The sequence below is a fragment of the Pituophis catenifer genome, unplaced genomic scaffold, assembly GCF_029215685.1.
Source record: "Pituophis catenifer annectens isolate HBS135680 unplaced genomic scaffold, rPitCat1.0.hap2 SCAF_7, whole genome shotgun sequence".
NCBI classification, from domain to species: Eukaryota; Metazoa; Chordata; class Lepidosauria; order Squamata; family Colubridae; genus Pituophis; species Pituophis catenifer.
The window spans coordinates 86000388-86025297 of record NW_027256887.1 but is presented as its reverse complement, the minus strand read 5'-3'; the positions used below and the strand labels follow the sequence as shown (position 1 = coordinate 86025297).

The 24910-nt window shown below is 43.6% G+C and overlaps 1 protein-coding gene and 1 non-coding gene across 2 annotated transcripts; both read left to right on the top strand.

The window, feature by feature from the left end:
* The first annotated feature begins 144 nt into the window (after nucleotides 1–144).
* Nucleotides 145–18638, top strand: ATP5F1C (ATP synthase F1 subunit gamma). The gene is given in 9 exon segments (XM_070947308.1): nucleotides 145–175; nucleotides 178–289; nucleotides 3466–3500; nucleotides 5282–5413; nucleotides 8678–8882; nucleotides 10995–11138; nucleotides 13990–14054; nucleotides 16316–16471; nucleotides 18538–18638. Coding segments are annotated over 9 exon segments (981 nt in total).
* On the top strand, nucleotides 5577–5679 carry LOC139319997 (U6 spliceosomal RNA). Its single transcript, XR_011600665.1, has one exon. It is a non-coding gene; the product is annotated as a U6 spliceosomal RNA (small nuclear RNA).
* Nucleotides 18639–24910: the final 6272 nt, after the last annotated feature.

The following is a 24910-nucleotide window of genomic DNA, read 5'->3' as shown; positions in this document are numbered from 1 at the left end:
GTGCTGGCCGCTCTAGCCGGCCATCTCAATGTCCGAGAAACCATAGAGAAGAATGCGAGGGGGAGGGCGATCCATCCGGAAGCCGTCCCAGCTCTTCCTTTTTCGCTTCCGAAACCCGGTTCAGGGCGAGGGGAAGCGCCACGCATGCGCGGTGCGAGCGCCCTGACCTTCAGCAGCGGCTGCAAGCCGGCGGGCGATCGGACGAAGCTGCGGGAAGGAGCCGGATCGGCGCCGCTGCTGCTGCTGCTGCTGCTGCTCTTCTTGACGGTGCCCAGGCTCAGCCTCGGGGGTACTTCGAGGGAAAGGAGAGCGGGCGGGAAGGGGAGTGGAGGAGCGGGAGGCTCTCTGCACATGCTCAGAGGCACTCTCGCCTCCCTAGGAGTCTTAGTGGGGGGGAGGGGGGAAGCCAGTTGGCCAGGGACTGAGAGCTGCCTGGAGTTTCCCTAAGGATTTCTTTCCACGTGGCTGAAAGCCCATCATCCCTGGCCCATGCCCTTGGGGGCAGTGGCTGATGGGTGGTGGAGTCCAGCAGCATGGGAGCTCCAGGGAATCCGTGAACCCCTCCTCCCCAACCATAAGAGGCTCAGTTATAAAAGTTAATTGGGGTTGGGGGTGGGGATTATTATTATTTTTTTGGCATTCAGTAGGAATCTGATCTTCCCTGATCCACTTGTCCCAGAAAATTTAACTTTAATTTAATTTAACTCTTAATTTAAATGAAATGAATTTAAATGAATTCATTCAATTCATTTAATTTAATGCTAACCTACCTTCTGTGGATCTCGCTCTGTAGGTTACCCTGTTTCTCCCGAAAATAAGACCCAACTGGCCTAACACTTTTTAAAATGTTTTTAATTGTTTGTTATTGTTTTTAATCATGGGGCCAAATTTATATATATCTTTTTAATTGTATTTTAATGTTTGTAGTTTATGTTTTTATTTGGCTGTTCACCGCCCTGAGTCCTCAGGGAGAAGGGTGGTATACAAATTTAAAAATAAATAAATAAATAAATAAATCAAAACTGGAATAAAAATAAGTCCTAGCAGGATTATTATTATTATTTTTTTTGCATTCAGTAGGAACTTTAATTTAACTCTTAATTTAAATGAAATGAATTTAAATTAATTCATTCAATTCATTTAATTTAATGCTAACCTACCTTCTGTGGACCTCGCTCTGTAGGTTACCCCATTTCTCCCGAAAATAAGACCCAACTGGAATAAAAATAAGTCCTAGAAGGATTATTTTTTTTTTTTTTTTGCATTCAGTAGGAATCTGATCTTACCCGATCCGCTTGTCCCAGAAAATTTAACTTAAATTTTGCACGGTTTTAATTCTCACTTAAATTCTAACTCTTAATTTAAATTAAATGAATTTAAATTCATTCATTCAATTCATTTAATTTAATGCTAACCTACCTTCTGTGGGCCTCGCTCTGTAGGTTACCCTGTTTCTCCTGAAAATAAGATCCAGCCGGAATAAAAATAAGTCCTAGCAGGATTATTATTATTTTTTTTTGCATTCAGTAGGAATCTGATCTTACCTGATCCACTTGTCCCAGAAAATGTAACTTTTTTTTTTTTTAATTTGATTTATATGCCGCCCTTCTCCGGAGACTCAGGGCGGCTAACAATGTGTTAAGCAATAGCCTTCATACTTTTGTATATTTATACAAAGTCAGCTTATTGCCCCCACAAACTGGGTCCTCAATTTACCCACCTTAGAAAGGATGGAAGGCTGAGACAACCTTGAGCCTGGTGAGATTCGAACTTACAGTAATTGCAGACAGCTGGTGTTAATCACAATGCTTTTAGTCTGCTGAGCTACCAGGCCCGTTTAAATTTTGCTTGGTTTTAATTCCAACTTAAATTCTAACACTAAATTAAATTAAATGAATTTAAATTAATTAATTCATTTAATTTAATGCTAACCTACCTTCTGTGGACCTCGCTCTGTAGGTTACCCTGTTTCTCCCGAAAATAAGACCCAACCGGAATAAAAATAAGTCCTAGCAGGATTTTTCAGGATGCTCGTAATATAAGCCCTACCCCACAAAAAATAAACCCCAGTTAAGATCGTCAGCCAGACGGAGGCGTTTAGTACTGTATTTTCCCCCCAAATAAATCCTAACCGGAAAATAAGGCCTAGCATGATTTTTCAGGATGCTCGTAATATAAGCCCTACCCACAAAATAAGCCCCAGTTAAGATTGTCAGCCAGATGGGTGCATTTAGTACTGCATTTCCTCCCAAAATGAGACCTAACCAGAACATAAGCCCTAATGCGTCTTTTGGAGCAAAAAATAATATAAGACCCAGTCTTATTTTCGGGAAAACACAGTAAGAAGTCCCTAGCAGGGGTCTCCAACCTTGGCAACTTTAAGCCTGGGCGGACTTCAACTCAAAGCTGGCTGGGGAATTCTGGGAGTTGAAGTCCGCCCAGGCTTAAAGTTGCCAAGGTTGGAGACCCCTGCCCTACGGGGTGGATCGTCCCTGTCACTGGAGATTTTCAATCATCCAAGTCATGGTTGTCCCAAAGGTGCTTTTTTTCAGGGCGGCAACTGGACTTCCTTTTCTTTTTCTTTTTCTTTTGAAGACATTTCGCTTCTTATCCAAGAAGCTTCTTCAGCTCTGACTGGAGTTGGGAGGGAGAAAAAAAACAAGGACTGAAAATCTCCATAGAATTTTTTTTTTAGCGATGCCCTTTGGGATGAACCCCCCTTCGAATAGTGCCGGGGGAATACGAACGGATTTCCAGAAAAAAAAAATGCGGACTACAGGACCCATGGGGCACCTCAGTTTGAGATGCAGACAGCACAGCCTCATCCCCATCAGCCTGTGCTCAACAGTGAATGGACCCATGGCAAAAAAAAAAAAAAAAAAACATCCTACAGCCAAGAAAGGCTGCAGAATGAGGAAAAAGCACCCAAACTGATCTCCTCTGATGGGAATATTTAGGAAAGGATCGCCACAAATGTCTGTTTTCTTTTTTAATTTTGTAGCTTGGATGTCAGATCTGTATCTTGAATTTTAATGCGTTTACAGAGAAGAGGGCCCGAGTTCCGTTCAGGAATTATATTTTATTTATTTATTTATTATTTGTATTTCTATGCTGCCCACTCTCCGAGGACTCTGGGCGGCTTACACCAAAGACAGTATACTAAGTAGCATATTGCCGCCAACAATCTGGGTCCTCATTTTACCCACCTCGGAAGGATGGAAGGCTGAGTCAACCTTGAGCCGGTGAGATTTGATCCGCTGATCTGCTGAACTAGCAGTCAGCTGAAGTAGCTGCAGTACTGCACTCGAACCACTGTGCCACCTCGGCTCTTTATATCCCGAGTAAACGTTCTTTAGAAAATGAATGCTCTATTGCAGCTGTTCTATATTGTTGTTAACTTTAGCAACCGAAGGAGGCACATTTGGTGTAAAATATGGAAATATGTGTTTCTTTTTTTTTTTCCAGGATCCAAGTTAGGAACATGGCGACTCTGAAAGACAGTAAGCGTTCAATGTTACATTTCTTTCTCTGAGATAGTCTGAAATCATGACTGCATCTTCTTTTTAAAGTTCCATGTAAGAATCTACCGTGTTTCCCCGAAAATACGACCTATTCAGAAAGTCAGTCCTTCAGTCTAGCTTGATTTTTACACGGGTACCCAATATAAGCCCTGCCCCCCACAAAAAAGCCCTAATTAAGATCCCTCTGTTCTGACCTAGGCTTCCTGAGACAATAACAATCACACAGTCCCAAAAATCCTCTTTTTATTTCAACGACTGTGAATTCTGTTCATTCCCAGCCCGTGATGAGTCACAAATAAAGAATCCGACAGGCGTCTGCCACAGTCCTTCGGGATAAAGCTGATAAGCACCCACCTTTATCTCCCCTGACACGCTGCCAAAGATCTAATTGCCAGTTAGCTTTGCAAGGCCACACGGAGCACAGAGTCAAAACGGAGCTTCAGAATTTAAACCGACTAGCATGAACAAAGTTGCTTCCTGCAAAGGCTCACGTGCCTTTGCTCCTCCTTTATGTCTTATGGGAGGGACCAGTCATCTCCAAGCCTTACTCCCGAGTCGCCCCTTTTGTCTTAATTGTTCTTGCCTTCTGGCAGCTCTGCGCCTGTGCGCACTGGGAACAGGCTCCCCCTGTTCCTCTGCCTCGCTGACATCACACTCTGGAGGTTCCGGAGGCAGCACATAACTCCCAGGTGGCCTTGGCCCCATCTCTGCCTCTGGCGCAGAGCCCTCCGAGCCTTTCCCAGACTCCAGGACTGGCCCATGTTCCTTCCCAACCTCCTCACTGTCCGACTCTACTGCCAGCTCCGCAGGCTGCCGGCGGACCACAACACCTACCCTTTCCCCCCCAAAATAAGACATCCTCTGATAATAAGCCCAATCAGGCTTTTGAGTGCATGGCAATAAGGCCAAGCACTTATTTCGGGGTTCAAAAAAATATAAGACAGGGCCTTATTTTCGGGGAAACACGGTACCCATTCCAGGGTGCACGGGTAAAAATTAAGCGAGGGTGGGGATGGTGGGTGGTGGAGCTGCCTTACTGCTTACCTTTGAATAGTTGCAGCCCGGCCTGGCACACCTCAGCCCATTTCTTCTGCTGCAGCCGGCAAGGCTTTTCTAAAGGTCTCTGCAGCTGATAACAGAGCTCTGGATCGATCCAGAGGCCTTCAGGAAAGCCTTGCTGGACTTGCCGGATGAAGTTCTAGGGATGATGCGCGCTAGTGAGGTGAATCAGTGTGGGATATGATCCCCCCCCCCCAAAAAAATAAGACCTGGTGCCTTTTTTGGTGCCAAAAATATATTTTTGGGGTGGAAACGCGGTAGTCCTTTATGTTGATTCTGTGAAGTTTCCGAAAGATGCCCTAATTAATTCATGAGCCATGAGCCGAACTTCAAAAGAAATACAGTCATTTATTAGGAGCAACATTCCGGCAATACTAGGATGCAGTTAGGACTAATCCCACGTAGATTTACGTTCCCCTTTGACCCTGTCTCCCCCCTCCTCTCTGGCCATGTCATAAATCACATTCTCCAATTAACCACTTTGGCTGGCTGTGAAATCCAACACCCTCCTTCTGATTGCGGGCAGGAAGAATCTATGAAATGCACTTCAGTTAGGGAAATCAATCAGCTCTATCAGTTCTCCCTCCCTCCTGCTCATGGCAACTTGAAAGCTTTGCAAGATTCTACTGTTGGTTTCATTCTGCCATTTTCTTTGCCTGCTTCATATCCTACCTCAGTTCATATCCTTCTAATCCATACAGTTACCCGGCGCTTGAAGTCTATCAAGAACATCCAGAAAATCACCAAATCCATGAAAATGGTCGCCGCCGCGAAATACGCCAAGGCGGAAAGAGAATTAAAGCCTGCCAGAGTTTATGGCGTGGGGGCCTTGGGTAAGGGCCTTTCTCCTTTGTATGTAGCTGACAACATTTACTAATTCTTAAAGAGTGAAATGATTTCCTGGCACTTTTTCTGACCTAGAACGTTTGAATGAGCTGCTTCCGACAACCTTGTAACAAGCAGTCCTCGACTTACGACCATAATTGAGCCCAAAAGGTGCTTGCTTCGGCAGCACATATACTAAAATTGGAACGATACAGAGAAGATTAGCATAATTGAGCCCAAAAGACAGTTGTTCAGTGAATTTTGTCCTGTTTTACCAGCTTTCTTGCCACAGTTGTTAAGTGAATCACCGCAGTTCTTAACCAGTCAACGTGGCTTCCCCATTAACTGAAGTTAATGTTGTCAAACGCCTGACTTTTGATCAAGTGACCCCAGGGATGGTGCAATGGCCGTAAGTGTGAAAAACGGCCCTGATCACAACAGTAACAGAGTTGGAAGGGACCTTGGAGGTCATCTAGTCCAACCCCCTCCTCACGTAGGAGACCTGTACTAGGGATTCGAACCGCTCAACAGTGCCGACCTTTCCGATCGACAAGCTCAGTGTCTTAGCCACTGAGCCACCTAGTGAGGCTTTTTCAGTGCTTTTGGACTTCAGTAACTTCCAACCGTCACTAAACAAATGGTTGTAAGTCGAGGACTACCCATCATCCAGAGGAGGCAGTTATATACTGTATTTCTGTCAATTTATGGTTGGCTCATTTGTGTCATTTTTATAATCTCGGTGCCTTGGAACGATGCGATTGTGTAACGAGATGTGAATTACATAAATGGATGGCTATGGCATCGTTTGCAAATGAAACCACTTGCTGCAAAATAGAATAGAACAAAATAATAACCTTATTGTCACTTTGGATGCACACTAATTTTTTTTTTTAAAAAAAGTCCATTTGGCGTGAAAGGACATTTGGGAGCAAAAGATACTCTCTTCTTAGTGGTTCATTTAAAAGAAGGTTTTACAATAACTTGGAAAACTGTCGACGTTCTGGATATTTCAAATAGAAATTTGTGCATGTATACACAAACGATATGGGCAGTAAACCTTCCTTCTTGGCATAAGCACTGTCCTTTATTTCATTCATTCATTCATTCATTCATTCATTCCTCTTACTGTCCCTTATTTATTTCCCATCTTTATTGTTTTTGCAAATAACTCAAGGCAGCAAACATATCTAACACTTTCCCCCTGCTATTTTTCCCACAACAGTCATATGACGTGAGTTGGACTGAGAGAAAGTGATTGGGCCAAAATCTATGGAGATTCTCAGTCCTCCAGGTCATGGATTTTTTTGTTTTTTTAAAGTTTGATTTATATGTCGCCCTTCTCCGGAGACTCAGGACGGCATACAATGCGTTAAGCAATAGCCTTCATACTTTTGTATATTTATACAAAGTCAGCTTATTGCCCCCACAAACTGGGTCCTCAATTTACCTACCTTAGAAAGGATGGAAGGCTGAGTCAACCTTGAGCCTGGTGAGATTCGAACTTACAGTAATTGCAAACAGCTGATGATAATAACAGTGCTTTAGTCTGCTGCGCCACCAGGGCTCTGGTGTCCCAAAGGTGCTTTTTCAGGAGACAAGTGGACTTTCCTGTTTTTTCTTTGAAGACGTTTCGCTTCTCGTCCAAGAAGCTTCTTCAGCTCTGACTGGATGGTGGGAAATGGAAGGATTTATACTCCTTGCAGACAGCTGGTCATTTGCATCCTTTTAGACAGTCCTTGAGGCCACTTGGAGGTTCGGCTGTGTCCTCAGGGTCACCTGAGTGGTGCAACTGGTTCCTGTAGTCTGCAATTTTTTTGGGAAACCCGTTCATACTCCCACATTATTTGAAGCCCAAAGTGCCTGGCTAAAAGTCTAATCAGAGCTACGAAGAAGCTTCTTGGATGAAAAGCGGAACATTTTCAAAAAACAACAACAAGAAAGTCCAGTTGCCTCCTGAAAAAGCACCTTTGATTGGCCCAAAGTCACCCAGCTGGCTTTCCTGGTGAAGGCGGGACTAGAACTCACTGTCTCCTGGTGATTGGCCCAAAGTCACCCAGCTGGCTTTCCTGGTGAAGGCGGGACTAGAACTCACTGTCTCCTGGTGATTGGCCCAAAGTCACCCAGCTGGCTTTCCTGGTGAAGGCGGGACTAGAACTCACTGTCTCCTGGTGATTGGCCCAAAGTCACCCAGCTGGCTTTCCTGGTGAAGGCGGGACTAGAACTCACTGTCTCCTGGTGATTGGCCCAAAGTCACCCAGCTGGCTTTCCTGGTGAAGGTAGGACTAGAACTCACTGTCTCCTGGTGATTGGCCCAAAGTCACCCAGCTGGCTTTCCTGGTGAAGGCGGGACTAGAACTCACTGTCTCCTGGTGATTGGCCCAAAGTCACCCAGCTGGCTTTCCTGGTGAAGGCGGGACTAGAACTCACTGTCTCCTGGTGATTGGCCCAAAGTCACCCAGCTGGCTTTCCTGGTGAAGGCGGGACTAGAACTCACTGTCTCCTGGTGATTGGCCCAAAGTCACCCAGCTGGCTTTCCTGGTGAAGGCGGGACTAGAACTCACTGTCTCCTGGTGATTGGCCCAAAGTCACCCAGCTGGCTTTCCTGGTGAAGGTAGGACTAGAACTCACTGTCTCCTGGTGATTGGCCCAAAGTCACCCAGCTGGCTTTCCTGGTGAAGGCGGGACTAGAACTCACTGTCTCCTGGTGATTGGCCCAAAGTCATCCAGTTGGCTTTCCTGGTGAAGGCGGGACTAGAACTCACTTTCTCCTGGTGATTGGCCCAAAGTCACCCAGCTGGCTTTCCTGGTGAAGGCGGGACTAGAACTCACTGTCTCCTGGTGATTGGCCCAAAGTCACCCAGCTGGCTTTCCTGGTGAAGGCGGGACTAGAACTCACTTTCTCCTGGTGATTGGCCCAAAGTCACCCAGCTGGCTTTCCTGGTGAAGGCGGGACTAGAACTCACTGTCTCCTGGTGATTGGCCCAAAGTCACCCAGCTGGCTTTCCTGGTGAAGGCGGGACTAGAACTCACTGTCTCCTGGTGATTGGCCCAAAGTCATCCAGTTGGCTTTCCTGGTGAAGGCGGGACTAGAACTCACTGTCTCCTGGTGATTGGCCCAAGGTCACCCAGCTGGCTTTCCTGGTGAAGGCAGGACTAGAACTCACTGTCTCCCAGTGATTGGCCCAAAGTCATCCAGGAGGCTTTCAGAGTTTTGATATCTGGGCCTTTTTGATAGTTGCTAATTCTTAACGATCCCTTCTTTCTTTTCGCAGCTCTCTACGAGAAAGTAGACATCAAACCCCCTGAGGACAAGAAAAAGCATCTCCTTGTTGGCGTGTCTTCTGATCGTGGCCTGTGTGGGGCCATTCACACCTCCGTGGCTAAAGAGATCAAGCATCAGTTCTCCAACCTCACGGGTTCAGGGAAAGAAGTTATGGTGGTTGGGATTGGCGACAAGCTGAGAGGCATCCTTCAGAGGTAACCTGTCCCTCTGGGCCCCGTCAATTTGAACTACAGGTTTCTCAGCCCTGGTGGCACCGCTTTAGGATGCAGTATGACAGGCTAATTCTGCCCACTGCCAGGAGTTCGATCCTCACCGGCTCAAGGTTGACTCAGCCTTCCGTCTTTCCGAGGTCGGTAAAAGGAGGACCCAGATGGTTGGGAGCAACATGCTACCTCAGCAAACCGCTTAGAGAGGGCTGTAAAAGTACTGTGAAGTGGCATATAAGTCTAAGTGCTATTGCGATGATAGGTAGGTACCGTGGGTAGATTGGCAGATTGGTAGATAATAGATGGTAGAGTAGGTAGGCAGGCAGGCAGATGGTTGAGAGAGGGATGGATGGATGAGATGATAGATAGGTAGATGAGATTGGATGGATAGAGAGAGGAGAGAGATGGATGGATTAGACAGATGGATGAAAGGATAGATAGATGAGATAGGATGGGTAGATAGCTAGTAGATGAGATAGGATAGATGAGATAGGATGGATAGATAGATAGATAGATAGATAGATAGATGAGAGGATAGATAGATGAGATAGGATAGATAGTGAGGTACATGAGATAGAAGAGATAGATGAGATAGGATGGATGGATAGAGTGGATAGATGAGATAGGATGGATAGAGAGAGATGGATGGATTAGATGGATGAGATAGGATAGATAGATGAGATAGGATGGATGAGATAGGATGGATAGATAGATGGATGGGAGGATAGATAGATGAGATAGGATAGATAGGTACATGAGATAGAAGAGATAGATGAGATAGGTTGGATGGATAGAGAGGATAGATAGATGAGATAGGATGGATAGAGAGAGAGAGAGGGATGGATTAGATAGATGGATGAAAGGATAGATAGATGAGAGGATGGATAGATAGCTAGTAGATGAGATAGGATAGATGAGATGAAATAGATAGGATGGATGGATGGATGGATGGGAGTATAGATAGATGAGATAGGATAGATAGATAGTGAGGTACATGAGATAGAAGAGATAGATGAGATAGGATGGATAGAGAGAGATGGATGGATTAGATAGAAGGATGAAAGGATACATAGATGAGATAGGATGGATAGATAGCTAGTAGATGAGATAGGATAGATGAGATGAGATGAGATAGATGAGATAGGATGGATAGATGGATGAGAGGATAGATAGATGAGATAGGATAGCTAGCTAGCTAGTGAGGTACATGAGATAGAAGAGATAGATGAGATAGGATGGATGGATGGAGAGGATAGATAGATGAGAAGATGGATAGATAGCTAATAGATGAGATAGGATGGATGGATGGATAGATAGATAGGTAGATAGATGATAGATGAAAGGATAGATAGATGAGATAAGATAGATAGTGAGGTACATGAGAGAAGAGATAGATGAGATAGGATGGATGGATGGATAGGTAGATAGATGGATGGATGGATGGATGAGAGGATAGATAGATGAGAAGATAGATAGATAGTGAGGTACATGAGATAGAAGAGATAGATGAGATAGGATGGATGGATAGAGAGGATAGATAGATGAGATAGGATGGATGGATAGATAGGATAGGTAGATGAGATGAGATGAGAGAGAGATCCCAGATTGTTGGAGGCAATATGCCGTCTCTGTAAACTGCTTAGAAAGGGCTGTAAAGCACTGTGAAGCCAGTTGCTATTGCTGTTGCTACAACCGTTTGTTCAATAACCATTTGAGGTTACAACGGCACTGAAAAAAAGTGGCTTATGACCGTGTTTCACACTTAACAGCACCGTATTAGTAGCACCGTGACTGTGTTTTGTGACAGTTTTGCTGAAAACCGATGCAGTGCAGAACCATTTAATGACTGGGTGTTCACGCAACCACCTCAGATTCGCTTAAGTGCGGTGATTCGCTTTAACAACTGCCATACAAAAAGGTCGTAGAATTTGGTTGTCACATTTGATCATAATGGGCAGGCTCCATTAAGAGTCTTACGTCGAGGACCGCCTGTCTCCTGAGTCTGATCGTTGCGTTAGAGATCAGCTGAAATTTCTGGATGTTTTTTTAGAACTTGGATTTAGATGTGATGTAGCATAACCGCATTGCTCTTCATTTTAGGACCCACGGAAATAACTTCCTCCTGAATTTTAAAGAAATTGGAAGGAAGCCTCCCACATTCGGAGACGCCTCCATCATTGCTCTGGAGCTGCTGAATTCTGGATACGAGTTTGATGAAGGCTCCGTCATCTACAATCGGTTCAGGCAAGAATTAACCCGTCCTTCTGAAATCTGTGGGAGGGAGATTTCTTAGAAGAGGCGATAGACATCACGATCTCCGGAACGTTTAAGAGCGTGATGTCTATCGCTTCTTACGCATCATCACGAGATCTCCGGAACCGTAAAGCCTACAAACTTGAAATTTGACACGTATGTTCCTCTTGGCTTCTAGGTGCTTGCTAAGAAAGGATTTTTCGAAATGACCATTAGATCATTAGTATTTCTTATTATACAGTATTATATTAACACACTCTGATGCTAAGGAGTTAGACGGTCTACTGCCCCTCCACACCTGAAAGGAACTCTGTCCCAACTGCCAGTTGCCTTATATTAACACACACTGATGTTACCCCTTCGCTAAACTGGGCATGGGCTTGGCCAGCACGTGACTCATCCGGCCTGCGGGCTGGAAGTTTAGACGTTCTACTCCCCCTCCCCACCTGAAAAGAACTGTTCCAACTGCCAGTTGCCTTATATTAACTCGCTCTGATGCTAAGGAGTTTCACATTCTACATAAATTTTCAAGCTTTAACTGTCAATTTATCAAGCCCCATCACATAGTTTCATAGCGAAGAATGGGTATCCAGCTACTAGTTTTAAATAAGAGTAAACACTGATGTTGGAGAATATTTGCAGGATCACGGTGTTGACTTATCATGGTGGCCACGTTTGCAAATACAATCAAGATACGAGAAAAACGTTAAGGCATACGGCTTTTTATAAAGAGCACTTGACAAAATAACAGCAGTAGATGAAAAATTCATAAAGAAAATATACAACTTCCTATAAAGCCTAAAACTGGAAGATGAACAGGTGAAAGAGACAATGATAGTATGGACAATTTTTTTAAAATACATTTTTTTATTTTCTTTTAATACAAACATTTCATCCTTCATTAAACAGTGTGTCGTATGGGTACAAATCTTTTGTGCAATAACCATTAACATTGATTTAACCATTAAAAATCAACCATGTTCATTATTTTTGAATTAATACTAATACATATCTACTATTGTACCGTTTCTCTTCTTAGCTTATTTGACTTTGTAATACATTTTTGATATTTCACCCCTCTGCTTTTATTTCTAGTTTTCATATTTATTCTCTTAACCATTGATAAAATAACTCCCATATGCTATAATAATCTGATTCTTCCTTTCCTTTAATTGCAAGTGTTAATCTATTCATTTCTGCACATTCTAATACTTTCTTAATCACATTTTCATTCGTAGGGATCTCTTCACTTTTCCAATTTTGTGCAAAATTTTTTGGGATAGACTATAGAATTAGACAAATGGCAAAAACTTTGGGAAGGGAAGTTGACAATGGCAACCACTTATAAGGAAAACCTATATAAAATGTTTTATAGGTGGCACCTTCTACCAGCATGATTAGCAAAGATGTTTAAAAACGCGGACATGTGCAAAAGAAAAAAAAATAGACAAAAATGCACACATGGTTAGAAAAAATGTGAAAGCAGCATATAGATTATAAGACAGAAATATTTTTGTTAGGTATAGTACCAGAAAAGTACGATAAAGGGAATATATATTAAATATTGCATGTTTTGACTCCAGCTAGAATTGTATTTGCACAGCGCTGGAAAAATGAGGAAACACCTACAGAAGAAGACATAATTTTAAAAAAATATTAGACTGTGCAGAAATGGACAAATTGGCATTAAAAAAAGAAAAGAAAAGACACAGAATATCTGCCTATTTGCATAGGATTTGTTCTACAAATGGTTGGACAATAGAGGTAGAAATTAGGAACTGGAAAAGTATTATTATGGTAAGCAAATTGATCCAGACAATGCGCTGTTCACAAAGCACCTATGTATGTAAAGAGAAAATGTATAAATAAACTCTTAAAAAAAATATTGGTATTCCCCGATAGAGAATATTTAAATATTGGTAGCTCAGGGTTGACCTATAGGATCCTTGGTGCTCTCTGAGCTGTATTGTTGTTTATTTTATTTATTTATTTATTTTATTTTTCATATTTGTATACTGCCCTACTCCCGAAGGACTCAGGGCGGTGAACAGCCAAAAATAAAATACAAAGACATACAAAAGTTAAAAACTATTAAAAAACAGATTAAATAATTTAGGCTCAAAAAATTAAAAACATCCAATTTATCTAAAAAACATTTAAAACCCAATTTAAAAGGGAGAGTTAGGCCAGACCAGCCTGTTGGAATAAAAACTTTTTTAGGGCGCGGTGGAAGGTGCATAAGTCTTGGATCCTCCGTATCTCCGGGGGGAGCTCGTTCCAGATGGCAGGTGCCCCCACAGAGAAGGCTCTCCCCCTGGGGGCCACCAGTCGACATTGTTTGGCCGACGGCATCCGGAGGAGCCCCTCTCTATGGGAGTGAACTGGTCGGTGGGAGGCTACTGATGGCAGGAGGCGGTCTCGTAAGTACCCTGGTCCTGAGCCATGGAGCGCTCTAAAGGTTGTTGTAGACGTTTCATTACCAAACTAGGTAACATCATCAGTTGCCTAGTTTGATCCATGAAGCATCTGTAAGAAAACAACCCAGCTTAGAGAGCACCAAGGACCCCTCAGAGTAAAAAAATTCTACAGAATTCAAACAAAAGAAACAACTGGCTGAGGGAAATTATTTCCTGGAAGACCCTTTTTTCTAGTTCTTTCCAATCGACAGATTTTTATAATTTTATTTTTTCAGAAACGGGTCTCGGCTTGAAAAGACGGCCTTAAAATGTATAGTGGAGCATTGGCATATTCCTTTTTATGTAATATATACATATTCTACCTGAACCTGGAACAGATGAAGCAGCACGGTTCAAAATAATTTTCTTTTCTTTCCCCCTTTCAGGTCTGTCATTTCCTACAAGACGGACGAGAAGCCAATCTATTCTCTTGAGACGGTTTCTGGGGCTGGTAAGTCCAGGAGTTGAAAATGGCTAGTGAGTAGCTGTTCTGTCCCCGTCTCACACACGCACACAAACAGACAGCCGGGGGTTAAATAAACTGGCAGACAACCAATTCTTCCGATAAGACGCTTGGCAGCAACCCAGTAGCTGCTTGCCAAGAACTTTTACTCAATAAACAAAATACCCCCAGTCAAGAATTGTCCAGTTCGTAAAATAAATCCAAGGCCGATAATGTTGTTTCCAAAGATGCAATGTAACTCGATAGTAGTTAGTTTTGTCCGTCACAGAGTCTGAATGGCCACCTCACCCCCTTTTATACCCTGTGGGGTGTGGTCCAGTGACTCAGCCTAATCTCGGGCACGCCTTTTCTTCTGTTGCGCGCGCATATCTCTGCCACGCTGGCGTGGATCCAGCCAAGACTCATTTCCCTCATCACTGTCCACCTGTGGCTGCGTGGACGTGCTTGGCCCTGGCCCTATCTCTTGCCCTTCGGCGGACACCGAAGGCATTGCCAGAGAGGAGGGTCCTGGAGAGGGAGGCCTTGCCAACTCCTCCCCTTCACTCTTGGAGTCCTCTCCTGCCGATGACACAGGCTCAGGTAACGGAGCCACAACAGTAGCCATCTCCAGCCCTTCCTTCCCTTCTTCCCCCTTTTACACTTTCAGAGTAAAGCCTTCACAAAAAGACTGTAAACTAAACTACGAAGCCGATGTGATGATCCTCACCTTCTCCCTTTCATTGCACAATGTCGTCTTGTCCTCAGCCCACAAATGAAATAATCTGAAGTTGTTATAGGAGCCAGCGTAAAAATAGTGTTTCCCCTTACACCAGGGGCCTGCAACCTTAAACACTCAAAGAGCCATTTGGACCCGTTTCCCACAGAAAAGAAAACACCGGGAGCCACAAAACCCTTCCCGTGCCTGAGTATTTCTTGGGCGGCCATAAAACTAGCATATGTAGTTGAATTAAAGGTTCTGTTTTCTTCAGAAACTTTTCTTTTCTTGGATTTATCCATGGTTGGCCTAACGGGGGTTGAAAAGCTCAATAAATCGCGTGCCAGCAAGTGTCACACATTGGCGGTTGTGACGCATATTTTGAGTGACGGAGCCACAGCAGAGGGGTGAAAGAGCCACATGTGGCTCCAGAGCCGCAGAGTTGCTGACTCCTGCCTTACACCAACAATTCCCTGCTACAACTTTACCATGGGCAAAAATCTGTCACCCATTTCAGATAGGCCTCAATTTACAAACACAACTGAGACGGGAAAATTAATTGTTAAAAGTGAGGCGGCACGTGATTACACCCAAAGTCATGGCCTTTTTGCCGTGGTTGTTAAGCAAATTGTGGTGATTGTGACCGTGAGGCCACCGTAGGATTGTCACAACTTTCTACTGTGGCGGACGGGCTCCATTACAGTCGTAAGTCAAACTTGTATGTTCTTTTATCGACTGATCGGCTTTTGAAAAAAGAAAACGGGAAGTTAGAATTAAGGATGAAACGCAGGGTAATAACCCTCATTTATAACAGAATAAGAGAGTTGGAAGGGACTTTGGAAGTCTTCTAGTCCAACCCTCTGCTCAAGCAGGAGACCCTGTACCATTTCAGAGAATTGGGCAAGCCAAATAAAGTTAAATATTATTTTACGAATGGATTCTTGTGAAATAATTCACAAACTTGATTACAAGCAGTGTTGGGATAGAGTTAATCAGAATTATTCGTTGGAATAATTCCAGGTTGCTTCTCTCCTTGATTAGTTTCCATCCGTTGCTTCTTGTCCTGCCTTCAGGTGCTTTGGAGAATAGGTTGACCCCCCCTCTTCTTTGGGGCAGCCCCTCAAATATAGGAAGATCTCTCTTAGATCTTTAGTGAATGCAGAAATCACTCCCCTATGTCTTGAATTGCTTAGTGATCCAATTGGGATTTCAAAGCATGCAAGATGTATGGTGCACTATCCCTCTCATCATCATAATCATCTTTTAATGACCCCCATAATCCCTTGCAGGGTGGAGTCTGGGCAATTGTATGGAGCTGAATGTTTACTGGCCAGATGCCTTTCCTGTCGCCAATGCAGAGTTTTGTTCAGCAGATATAGTTTCCGTGAGCCTGGAGAGAAACATATCTGCCTCTACCTAGGATCAAACTCACATCCTCCTGATTGTGAAGCGAGAGCTCCACCTCTAGGCCACTGTGCCACTGCACGCTGTCCCTCTGCCCATAATATCCTTTCAAGGCCGCAAGGAGCAAGCTGTACCAATTGTGTTTTTGCAGAAAGCATCAGCATCTACGATGACATCGACGCGGATGTCCTGAGAAACTACCAGGAGTTCGTATTGGCTAACATCATCTTCTACTCCCTGAAGGAGTCTACTACGAGTGAGCAGAGCGCTCGGATGACCGCTATGGATAATGCCAGCAAAAATGCCTGTAAGTGGAAATCTGGGAAATCTATTTATTTTACCCAGGCCGGTAAATAAATAGGAGTAAAAGCAGAAACTCCCAAGAGATTAAACCAACAATTTGAATGATGCAGAAGTAAAATTTGTTTCACCTGTTGGATACCTGCAATTTTCTTAGCACAAGGACTAGCCTTATACACTGCTTCACAGGGCTTTCCAGACCTCTCAGCGGCTTACGGAGTCAGCCTATTGTCCCCAACAATCTGGGTCCTCATTTTACTGACCTCGGAAGGATGGAAGACCTAGTCAACCTTGGTCAGAATCGAACTGTTGGCAGAATTTGCCTGCCGTACTGCATTCTAACCACTGGGCCACCATGGCTCTTCCTAAATATAGAAGTTGATAACAGTGGTCAGCTAAGGCAAGCTTAAAGTTTCGATCAATGGGTTGAATCTTAGGTAGATTCTGCGAGGCTTACATAAAAATGATAAGTATGGCGCTCCCATACAACACCTCTCCTGCGTGAGCTGCACTGGCTCCCAGTGGTCTTCCGGGTGCGCTTCAAGGTGTTGGTGATCACCTTTAAAGCGCTCCATGGCATAGGACCTAGTTATCTTCGAGACCGCCTGCTGCTACCGACGGCCTCCCATCGACCCGTGCGCTCCCACAGAGAGGGCCTCCTTGGGGTGCCATCAGCCAAACAATGTAGGCTGGTGACCCCCAGGGGGAGGGCCTTCTCTGTGGGGGCACCTACCCTCTGGAATCAGCTGCCCCCAGAGATAAGGAGAATCCAAGACCTCAGTGCCTTCCGCCGTGCCCTTAAAACCTTCTTTTTCCAACAAGCCGGGCTGGCCTAACACTTTTTAAAATGTTTTTAATTGTCTGTTATTGTTTTTAATCATGGGGGCCAAATTTATATATATCTTTTTAATTGTATTTTAATGTTTGTAGTTTATGTTTTTACTTGGCTGATCACCGCCCTGAGTTCTCAGGGAGAAGGGCGGTATACAAATTTAAAAATAAATAAATAAAATAAATAAAAAGCAATCAGGTTAAAAAAACAGATTTAAATATTATGAGCATTAAATGCATTAAAAAGAGACCAAATAATAACAAATTGCTTGCTGGAGCTCAGGAATAGAGTATTACAAAGGGACATTTAGCTTAGTACTTCCCAATCTCAGCAACAGCCAGCGTGCTGGCTGGGGAATTCTGGGAGTTGAATTTCAGACATCTTAAAGTTGTTGAGGTTTAGCTAAAAGGAAAGACCTTTTTTTAATTAGATTTTTTAAAATCCGACCTTTTATTACTTTGACAAATAACTCAAGGCAGGAAACTCCTTCCTCCTTTTGTTTCCCCGACAACAATCCTGTGAGGTGGGCTGAGCTGAGAGAGAGACTTACCCAAAGTCTCATTGCCAACTTTCATGTCTAAAGCGGGACTAGAACTCACCGTCTCCTGGTGATTGGCCCAAAATCACCCAGTTGGCTTTCATGCCTAAGGCGGGAATAGAACACACTGTCTCTTGGTGATTGGCCCAAAGTCAGCAAGTCAGCTTTCATGTCTAAGGCGGGACTAGAACTCATAGTCTCCTGGTGATTGGCCCAAAGTCACCCAGTTGGCTTTCATGCCTAAAGCGGGACTAGAACTCACCGTCTCCTGGTGATTGGCCCAAAATCACCCAGTCAGCTTTCATGCCTAAGGCGGGAATAGAACACACTGTCCCTTGGTGATTGGCCCAAAGTCAGCAAGTCAGGTTTCATGTCTAAGGCGGGACTAGAGCTCATAGTCTCCTGGTGATTGGCCCAAAGTCAGCCAGTTGGCTTTCATGCCTAAAGCGGGACTAGAACTCACCGTCTCCTGGTGATTGGCCCAAAATCACCCAGTCAGCTTTCATGCCTAAGGCGGGAATAGAACACACTGTCCCTTGGTGATTGGCCCAAAGTCAGCAAGTCAGCTTTCATGTCTAAGGCGGGACTAGAACTCATAGTCTCCTGGTGATTGGCCCAAAGTCACCCAGCCGCCTTTCGTGCCTAATATATGACATATAAAATAACGATCTCCCCCTCCTTCTTTTTTTTTCCCCTTTTGAAGCTGAGATGATTGACAAGCTGACCCTGCGATTCAACCGCACTCGCCAAGCTGTCATCACCAAGGAGCTGATTGAGATCATCTCTGGTGCTGCAGCTCTGTAAGTATTGACAGGTGTTTCCCTGAAGTTCTGGTCGCTTATTTTATTCTTTTGTGGACTCCTTTGATGCTCTCTGAGCTTGGTGGGTGTTCTTGCAAATGTTTCACGACCCAACTAGGTGACATCATCAGTACTCGAGCACTGATGATGTCACCTAGTTGGGTCATGAAACGTCTGCGAGAAAAGTACCAAGCTCAGAGAGCGCCCGAGGTGCCCACATTTTCAACCCTGAGCTACAAATCTTCTCATTTATTTCTTTTTATTGGTTGATCTGTTTTTTCCGGAACACATAAAGGAAGCGCAAAGAGGGGTCATGAACTTATGCATCCTGCTGTTGTGGTGGAGTGGAGCCTGGATTCCCGGGGGGGGGGGGTTGGGAGGGGCTGCATTCCAGAGCCAGGGAATCATAGATAGTTTGATCGGGAGAAGGAAGGTTTAAGAAAATTCCCCTCTAGCAATTCCCAAAATTTAGTGATGCAGGTACAGGTAGTCCTCGACTTACAACCGTTCGTTTAGTGACCGTTCAAAGTTAACAGCAGCCCTGAAAAAAGTGACTTATGACCGTTTTTCACACTTAACAACTGTTGCCACATCCCCATGGTCACGTGATGAAAATTCAGTCGCTTGGCAACAATTTATGACCGTTGCAGTGTCCTGGGGTCACGTGATCCGCTTTGGCGACCACCTAAGAAGCAAAGTCCACGGGGGAAACTCGATTCGCTTAACAACCGTGTGGCTAACTCGACAACTGCTTTGATTCACTTAACGACTATGGCAAGAAAGGTTGTAAAGCGGGGCAAAACTCACTATCTCGCTTCGCAACAGGGGCTCAGTTGTGGCTGTAAGTTGAGGAGCACCTGTTTTTGCCTTAGTTTGGCCAATCTATAAGGTCTGTAGGCGAGGTTACAGTAAAGGAAACGGCATAGAAGTAATGATGTCTTTTTTTTTTATTCTTGGGCTCAATTGTCGTAAGTCAAGGATTAATTAGAGGCTGAAGATGGCCTTTTATGAAACCCACTTTCTGGGAATAAAAGCCGTAATTTCACTCGCTGTTGTTCAGTGGAATTCTGCCTCCGAAGAAGGAGAGGAATAGAATAGAATAGAATAGAATAGAATAGAATAGAATAGAATAGAATAGAATAGAATAGAATAGAATAGAATAGAATAGAAAATATGGAATGGAATGGAATGGAATGGAATGGAATGGAATGGAATAGAATAGAATAGAATAGAATAGAATAGAATAGAATAGAATAGAATAGAATAGAATAGAATAGAATAGAATTAGATTTACAATTAGAATTTGGAATGGAATAGAATAGAATTAGAATTAGATTTACAATTAGATTTACAATTAGAATTTAGAATGGAAGTGGAGGGGAGGAGAAGAGAGGAATGGAATGGAATAGGAATAGGAATAGGAATAGATTTTCTTATAATGGTGGTTGCTAATCCCCATTGATAGCCGTGTCAGCATCAGCAACAGTTGCCACCCCGTCTTCTGCCGTTTCCCGCAAAGCTCAGATGCTGCCTATTTTTTTTTTAACCGAGCCATTCACAGAAAGCGAAAGCAGATACTTAATACTTGCCTGCCGTAATGCCGTTCAATTGGGGGGGGGGGAAGGAATCTAATGCGGCGTAGAACGGGGAAACGATTGCCTTTTTAATCCGCCCACTTAATTGGCCCGTCTCATTAGCTTGTTTGAGGTTATAATTTAAAACGGGCACGGCCCATTAACGCGCGTTGAGCCTGCCTTGTGTGTTTGCACTGATTTCACTGCCTTAATCTGCATTGCTTGATGCTTCACTGCATGATTTGTGTCTTTTTTAAAAAAAAAAAACAACAACTCCACAATCAGGAACTAACGGCTAATCCGAAAGCGAATTTCATCCAGAATCAACAGGTAAAACAATGTCGTAAGATGCATGCTAAGCAAAAAAAAAATAATAATAAAAAAAATAGACCGTGAAAATATTTTTTAATAGGGGGTGGGAAATGTTTAGCTAGCTTCTTGCTTTGGTAGATCTGCTCGCTTGCAAGATGATTGACGCGGCACAAATCCCGGCTGCCAGCATTGCTGCTTAAAAATCAATTCCTTGCCTGTAATATATGCGTCAGATAGAAGTTGATGAGCCAGGGTCTATTATTATTATTATTATTATTATTATTATTATTATTATTATTAGTTAATCTTTAGTGAGATTCACAGCCTTTGAGGCTGGTTAATGGCTCAGCAGCTCGAGTCCTAACCAAGGACCTAGGAACTGTTAAGGTATCGTCGGAGGATGTAAGCTGTTCCGAGTAAGGTGGTTTTTTGTAGAGTCAAAATGTTATTTGTAGAGTCAAATTATTATTATTATTATTATTATTATTATTATTATTATTATTATTATTATTATTATTATTGATGTTGATGTATTAAAATATTGGGAAACTATTCTTCCTATTGGTGGATCCTGGGGGAATGTACCAAAAGTGTAGTCCAGCAGTGCTAGGAACGTACGACTGGCCGTGACGTACTCTCGGTTGAAACTTGAGTTCTCTTCAAAAGCAGCATGGCTGCCATCCAGATCGGAGGTTAATTGAAAGTAAACGGTTGCAGATAAACTGATAACAGGAACTGTAGCTGAGGAACCAGCTAAATGTAGTACCACGCATTCCATATTGTTGGAGGTCTGTCTATCCATCATCTGTCTATATCATCTAAGCCTTTCTCCCTCCCCCTCCCCCTCCCCCTCCCTCTTCTATTTCCTATCTAACAATCTATATCTATCATCTGTCTATCATCTAAGCCTGTCTATCTTCTATCTTCTATTTTCTAACTATATCTATTATCTGTCTATCATCTAAGCCTCTCTCTCGTTCTCTCTCCAATCTATCTCCATCCATCCATCTACAATATCATTCTATCTATCTATCTCCATCATATCTATCTATCTATCTCCATCATATCTTGTTTTTGAATGTTTTTAAAATGTTATCTAATTTTAGGTTCTATTTCATTGGGCCAAATGAAACATATAACATATTATTATGTTATAATAATAATTTTAATTAGCAATTTTATGATGTTTGTGTATCTATATTTTTCTTGACTGTACACTGCCTTGAGTCCTACGGGAGAAAGGCGGTATAGAAATATAATATCTATCTATCTATCTATCTATCTATCTATCTCATCCATCTATCTGCCGTGGTGACACAATGGTTAGAATGCAGTATTGCAGGCTAATTCTGCTGACTGCCAGGAGTTCGAGCCTAACCAGCTCAAGGTTGACTCAGCCCTCCATCCTTCTGAGGTCGGTAAAATGAGGACCCAGATTGTTGGGGGCAACAGGCTGACTCTGTAAACGGCTTAGAGAGGGCTGGAAAGCACTGCGAAGCGGTATATAAGTCTAAGTGCTACTTGCTATTTCTCTTTCTCTCCCTCTCTCTCTCTCTCTGTCATCTGTCTCCATACATCCATCCAATTTTTATCCCACTTTTTCATTATTTTGTAAGTAACTCGAAGTAGCAAACATACATAATACCCTGTTTCCCCGAAAATAAGTCTTTGGAGAAAGGCGTCATACAAGTTGAACAAACAAACAAACAAATAAATAAATAAGACATCTCCTGATAATAGGCCCAATTGGGCTTTTGAGCGCATGCGATAAAATAAGCCCTCCCCAAAAAATATTTTAAACGCAGAGCTGGAAATCAGGTAAGACAGTAAGAGGAGCCCCATCTTGCTCCACGGCCCCCAAAATAATAAGACCTCGGCGAAAATTAGGCCAAGCCCTTATTTCAGGGTTCAAAAAAATATAAGATGGGGTCTTATTTTTGGGAAAACGGTGCTTCTTTCTCTTCCTCTTTTGCTTACAACAACCTTGTGAGGTGGGTTGGGACTGAAAATCATTGGCCCAAGGTCACTCAGTTTTTTATGCCCAAGGCAGGACCTTCTCCTGGTTTCTAAGCCAGTGCCTTAACTACTACATCAAATTGGCTCTCAAAAATTATATGTAAGTTTGTACTAACTTCCATTAATTCCAGTTAGAGCAGCCATCTAAATGTACAAACATGAGCAGGAATGAATTTAGATTCTCCCCCCCCCCCCTTGTTTGGATTAGAGCAGTGTTTCTCAGACTTTGCAATTTTAAGGCATGTAGACTTCAACTCCTAGAATTCTCTAGCCAACCTGGGAAATTGAAGTCCCTCTTATGTTAAAAGTTGCATAGGTTGAGAAATGTTGCATTAGAGCAGGGGTCCCCAAACTGGGCAGCTTTAAGACTTGTGGACTTCAACTCCCAGAATTCCCCAGCCAGCATGAAATTCCCCAGCCAGCATTAGAGCTCTGCTGGCTGGAGAATTCTGGGAGTTGAAGTCCACAAGTCTTAAAGCTGCCAAGTTTGAAGACCTCTGCATTAGAGATTCGCCTTTAATTCCATTTCAGTCTGTTATCTGATTCCCAGCATTGTTTTCAACAGACCACCTTAGAAAAAACATCTGGCCTAGCCTCACCGGGGGGCAATATTCCTTCTAAGACAAGTGTTTATCATCTGTAATGTTTTCTGCCTGCATTGAAACGAGCTGCCATTTTAAAGCGTTCTTGGTGACTCGTTAGTGAATCCATTTCAAATACTTCAAAAACGAGTCTTAAAAAAATCCCAGTGCGAGCTGCGAGATTATCACTCCGTGTGAACTCAGAAGATCCTGTCTTGGTGAATTAAATCATCCCAATTGTTAGGACAGGACCAGGCAGCTAAATTTTAACTATTTAATTAACGAAATCCTCCTACGAGAGTTGTAAAGGTTGAGGCCAAGACAGCAAAGGGGGGGGGGGGGCGGGAGGGGGAGGAGGAAAGTAGAAGCCAAATTGACAGAATTGGGAGAAACATTCAATTGAGTATGAATGGAATTCAAGCCCTTTTTTAATACATTGTTTCTGTTTATAGATAAAAGAGAAATTCTTCCGGCAAGCAGATCCTTTCTCAAGGAAGAAGATTATTAATCTGTCCGTTCTGTGAAGAATTGTCAGGCGGAGAATCCCGTCTGTTTGAAATTTATTTTGCAATAAAGTCCTACGTGAAAGTTTCCTCAGTTATATGACTGTGTTGTGGCCCGCCCGCGGGGCTGGTGGCAGATTCGGACAGTGAGGAGGTTGGGGAGGAACATGGGCCAGTCCTGGAGTCTGGGGAAGGCTCGGATGAAGGCTCTGCGTCGGAGGCAGAGAGGGGGCCAGGGCCGTCTGACAGTTATCAGCTGCCTTCGGAGTTGGACATCAGTGAGGCAGAAGAACAGCTGGAGCCTGTTCCCGATGTGTGCAGAGCTGCCAGGAGAAGGGAACACCTAAGGAACAAGGGCCGACTCAGGAGTAAAGGCACAGGTGGATGGTAAATGGCCCCTCCCAGAGGGAATAAAGAGGAGCAAAGGGGAGGGGAGTTTGCAGGAGACAATTACCGTATTTTTCGGCGTATAAGGCGCTCTGGACTATAAGACGCACCAACCTTTTTTGGTGCGGAAAACAAAAAAAAAGAAATCGTCTCCCAGCAATTTTGCCTCCTTACAGCAAACAGCCTGCTTTACTTTCATTTTCGTTTTCAGCATAGCTTGATTAGCAGAACAAAAAATCTGCTCCCAGCAATTTACTTCCTTGCAGCAAGCAGCAGAGGCCCCTGCAAAACAGCTGAGAGTCGGGAGGCCAAGGGACAATCGGCTTGTGCTAATTAGGCTGTGCTGAAGCTGAAACAAGCTGTTTCTTCTTGCTGCTTGCTACAAGGAGGTAAACTGCTGGGAGGCAGAGGCCAAAGGGTGGGGGCCAGTGGGTGGGCTGGGCTACATTCAGTGTATAAGACGCATCCAAATTTTCACCCCCTTTTGGGGGGGGGGGAAAGGTGCATCTTATATTCCGAAAAATAGGGTAGTTTAATTCATCATGGTGAAGATCTGTTCCTGACTTCTTGCCAAGTAATCGTTGCTCCAGCGTGGGGTTTGGAAGATAACGGCCTGGCAGCTCTCCAAGCCTGATAAAAGGTCTCTAGCTGTGAAATCTTACGAAAGATTGTTTGCCGGGACTTTGCTGGAGAGGAATTTCCCTTTAACCTAAATAAAAGAGGTTTTATCAGGATGTGGAGTCTGCTTGGGAAGCCTAAGTCAGAACGGACTGTCAGCAAATCTTGACATGAATGGTGATGAATGGTGACACCTGCATAGTGCTGTTTTGCACACTGACATATGGGTAGTCCTCAACTTACGACCACGATTGCGCCCAACATTTCCATCGCTAAGCAAGAATT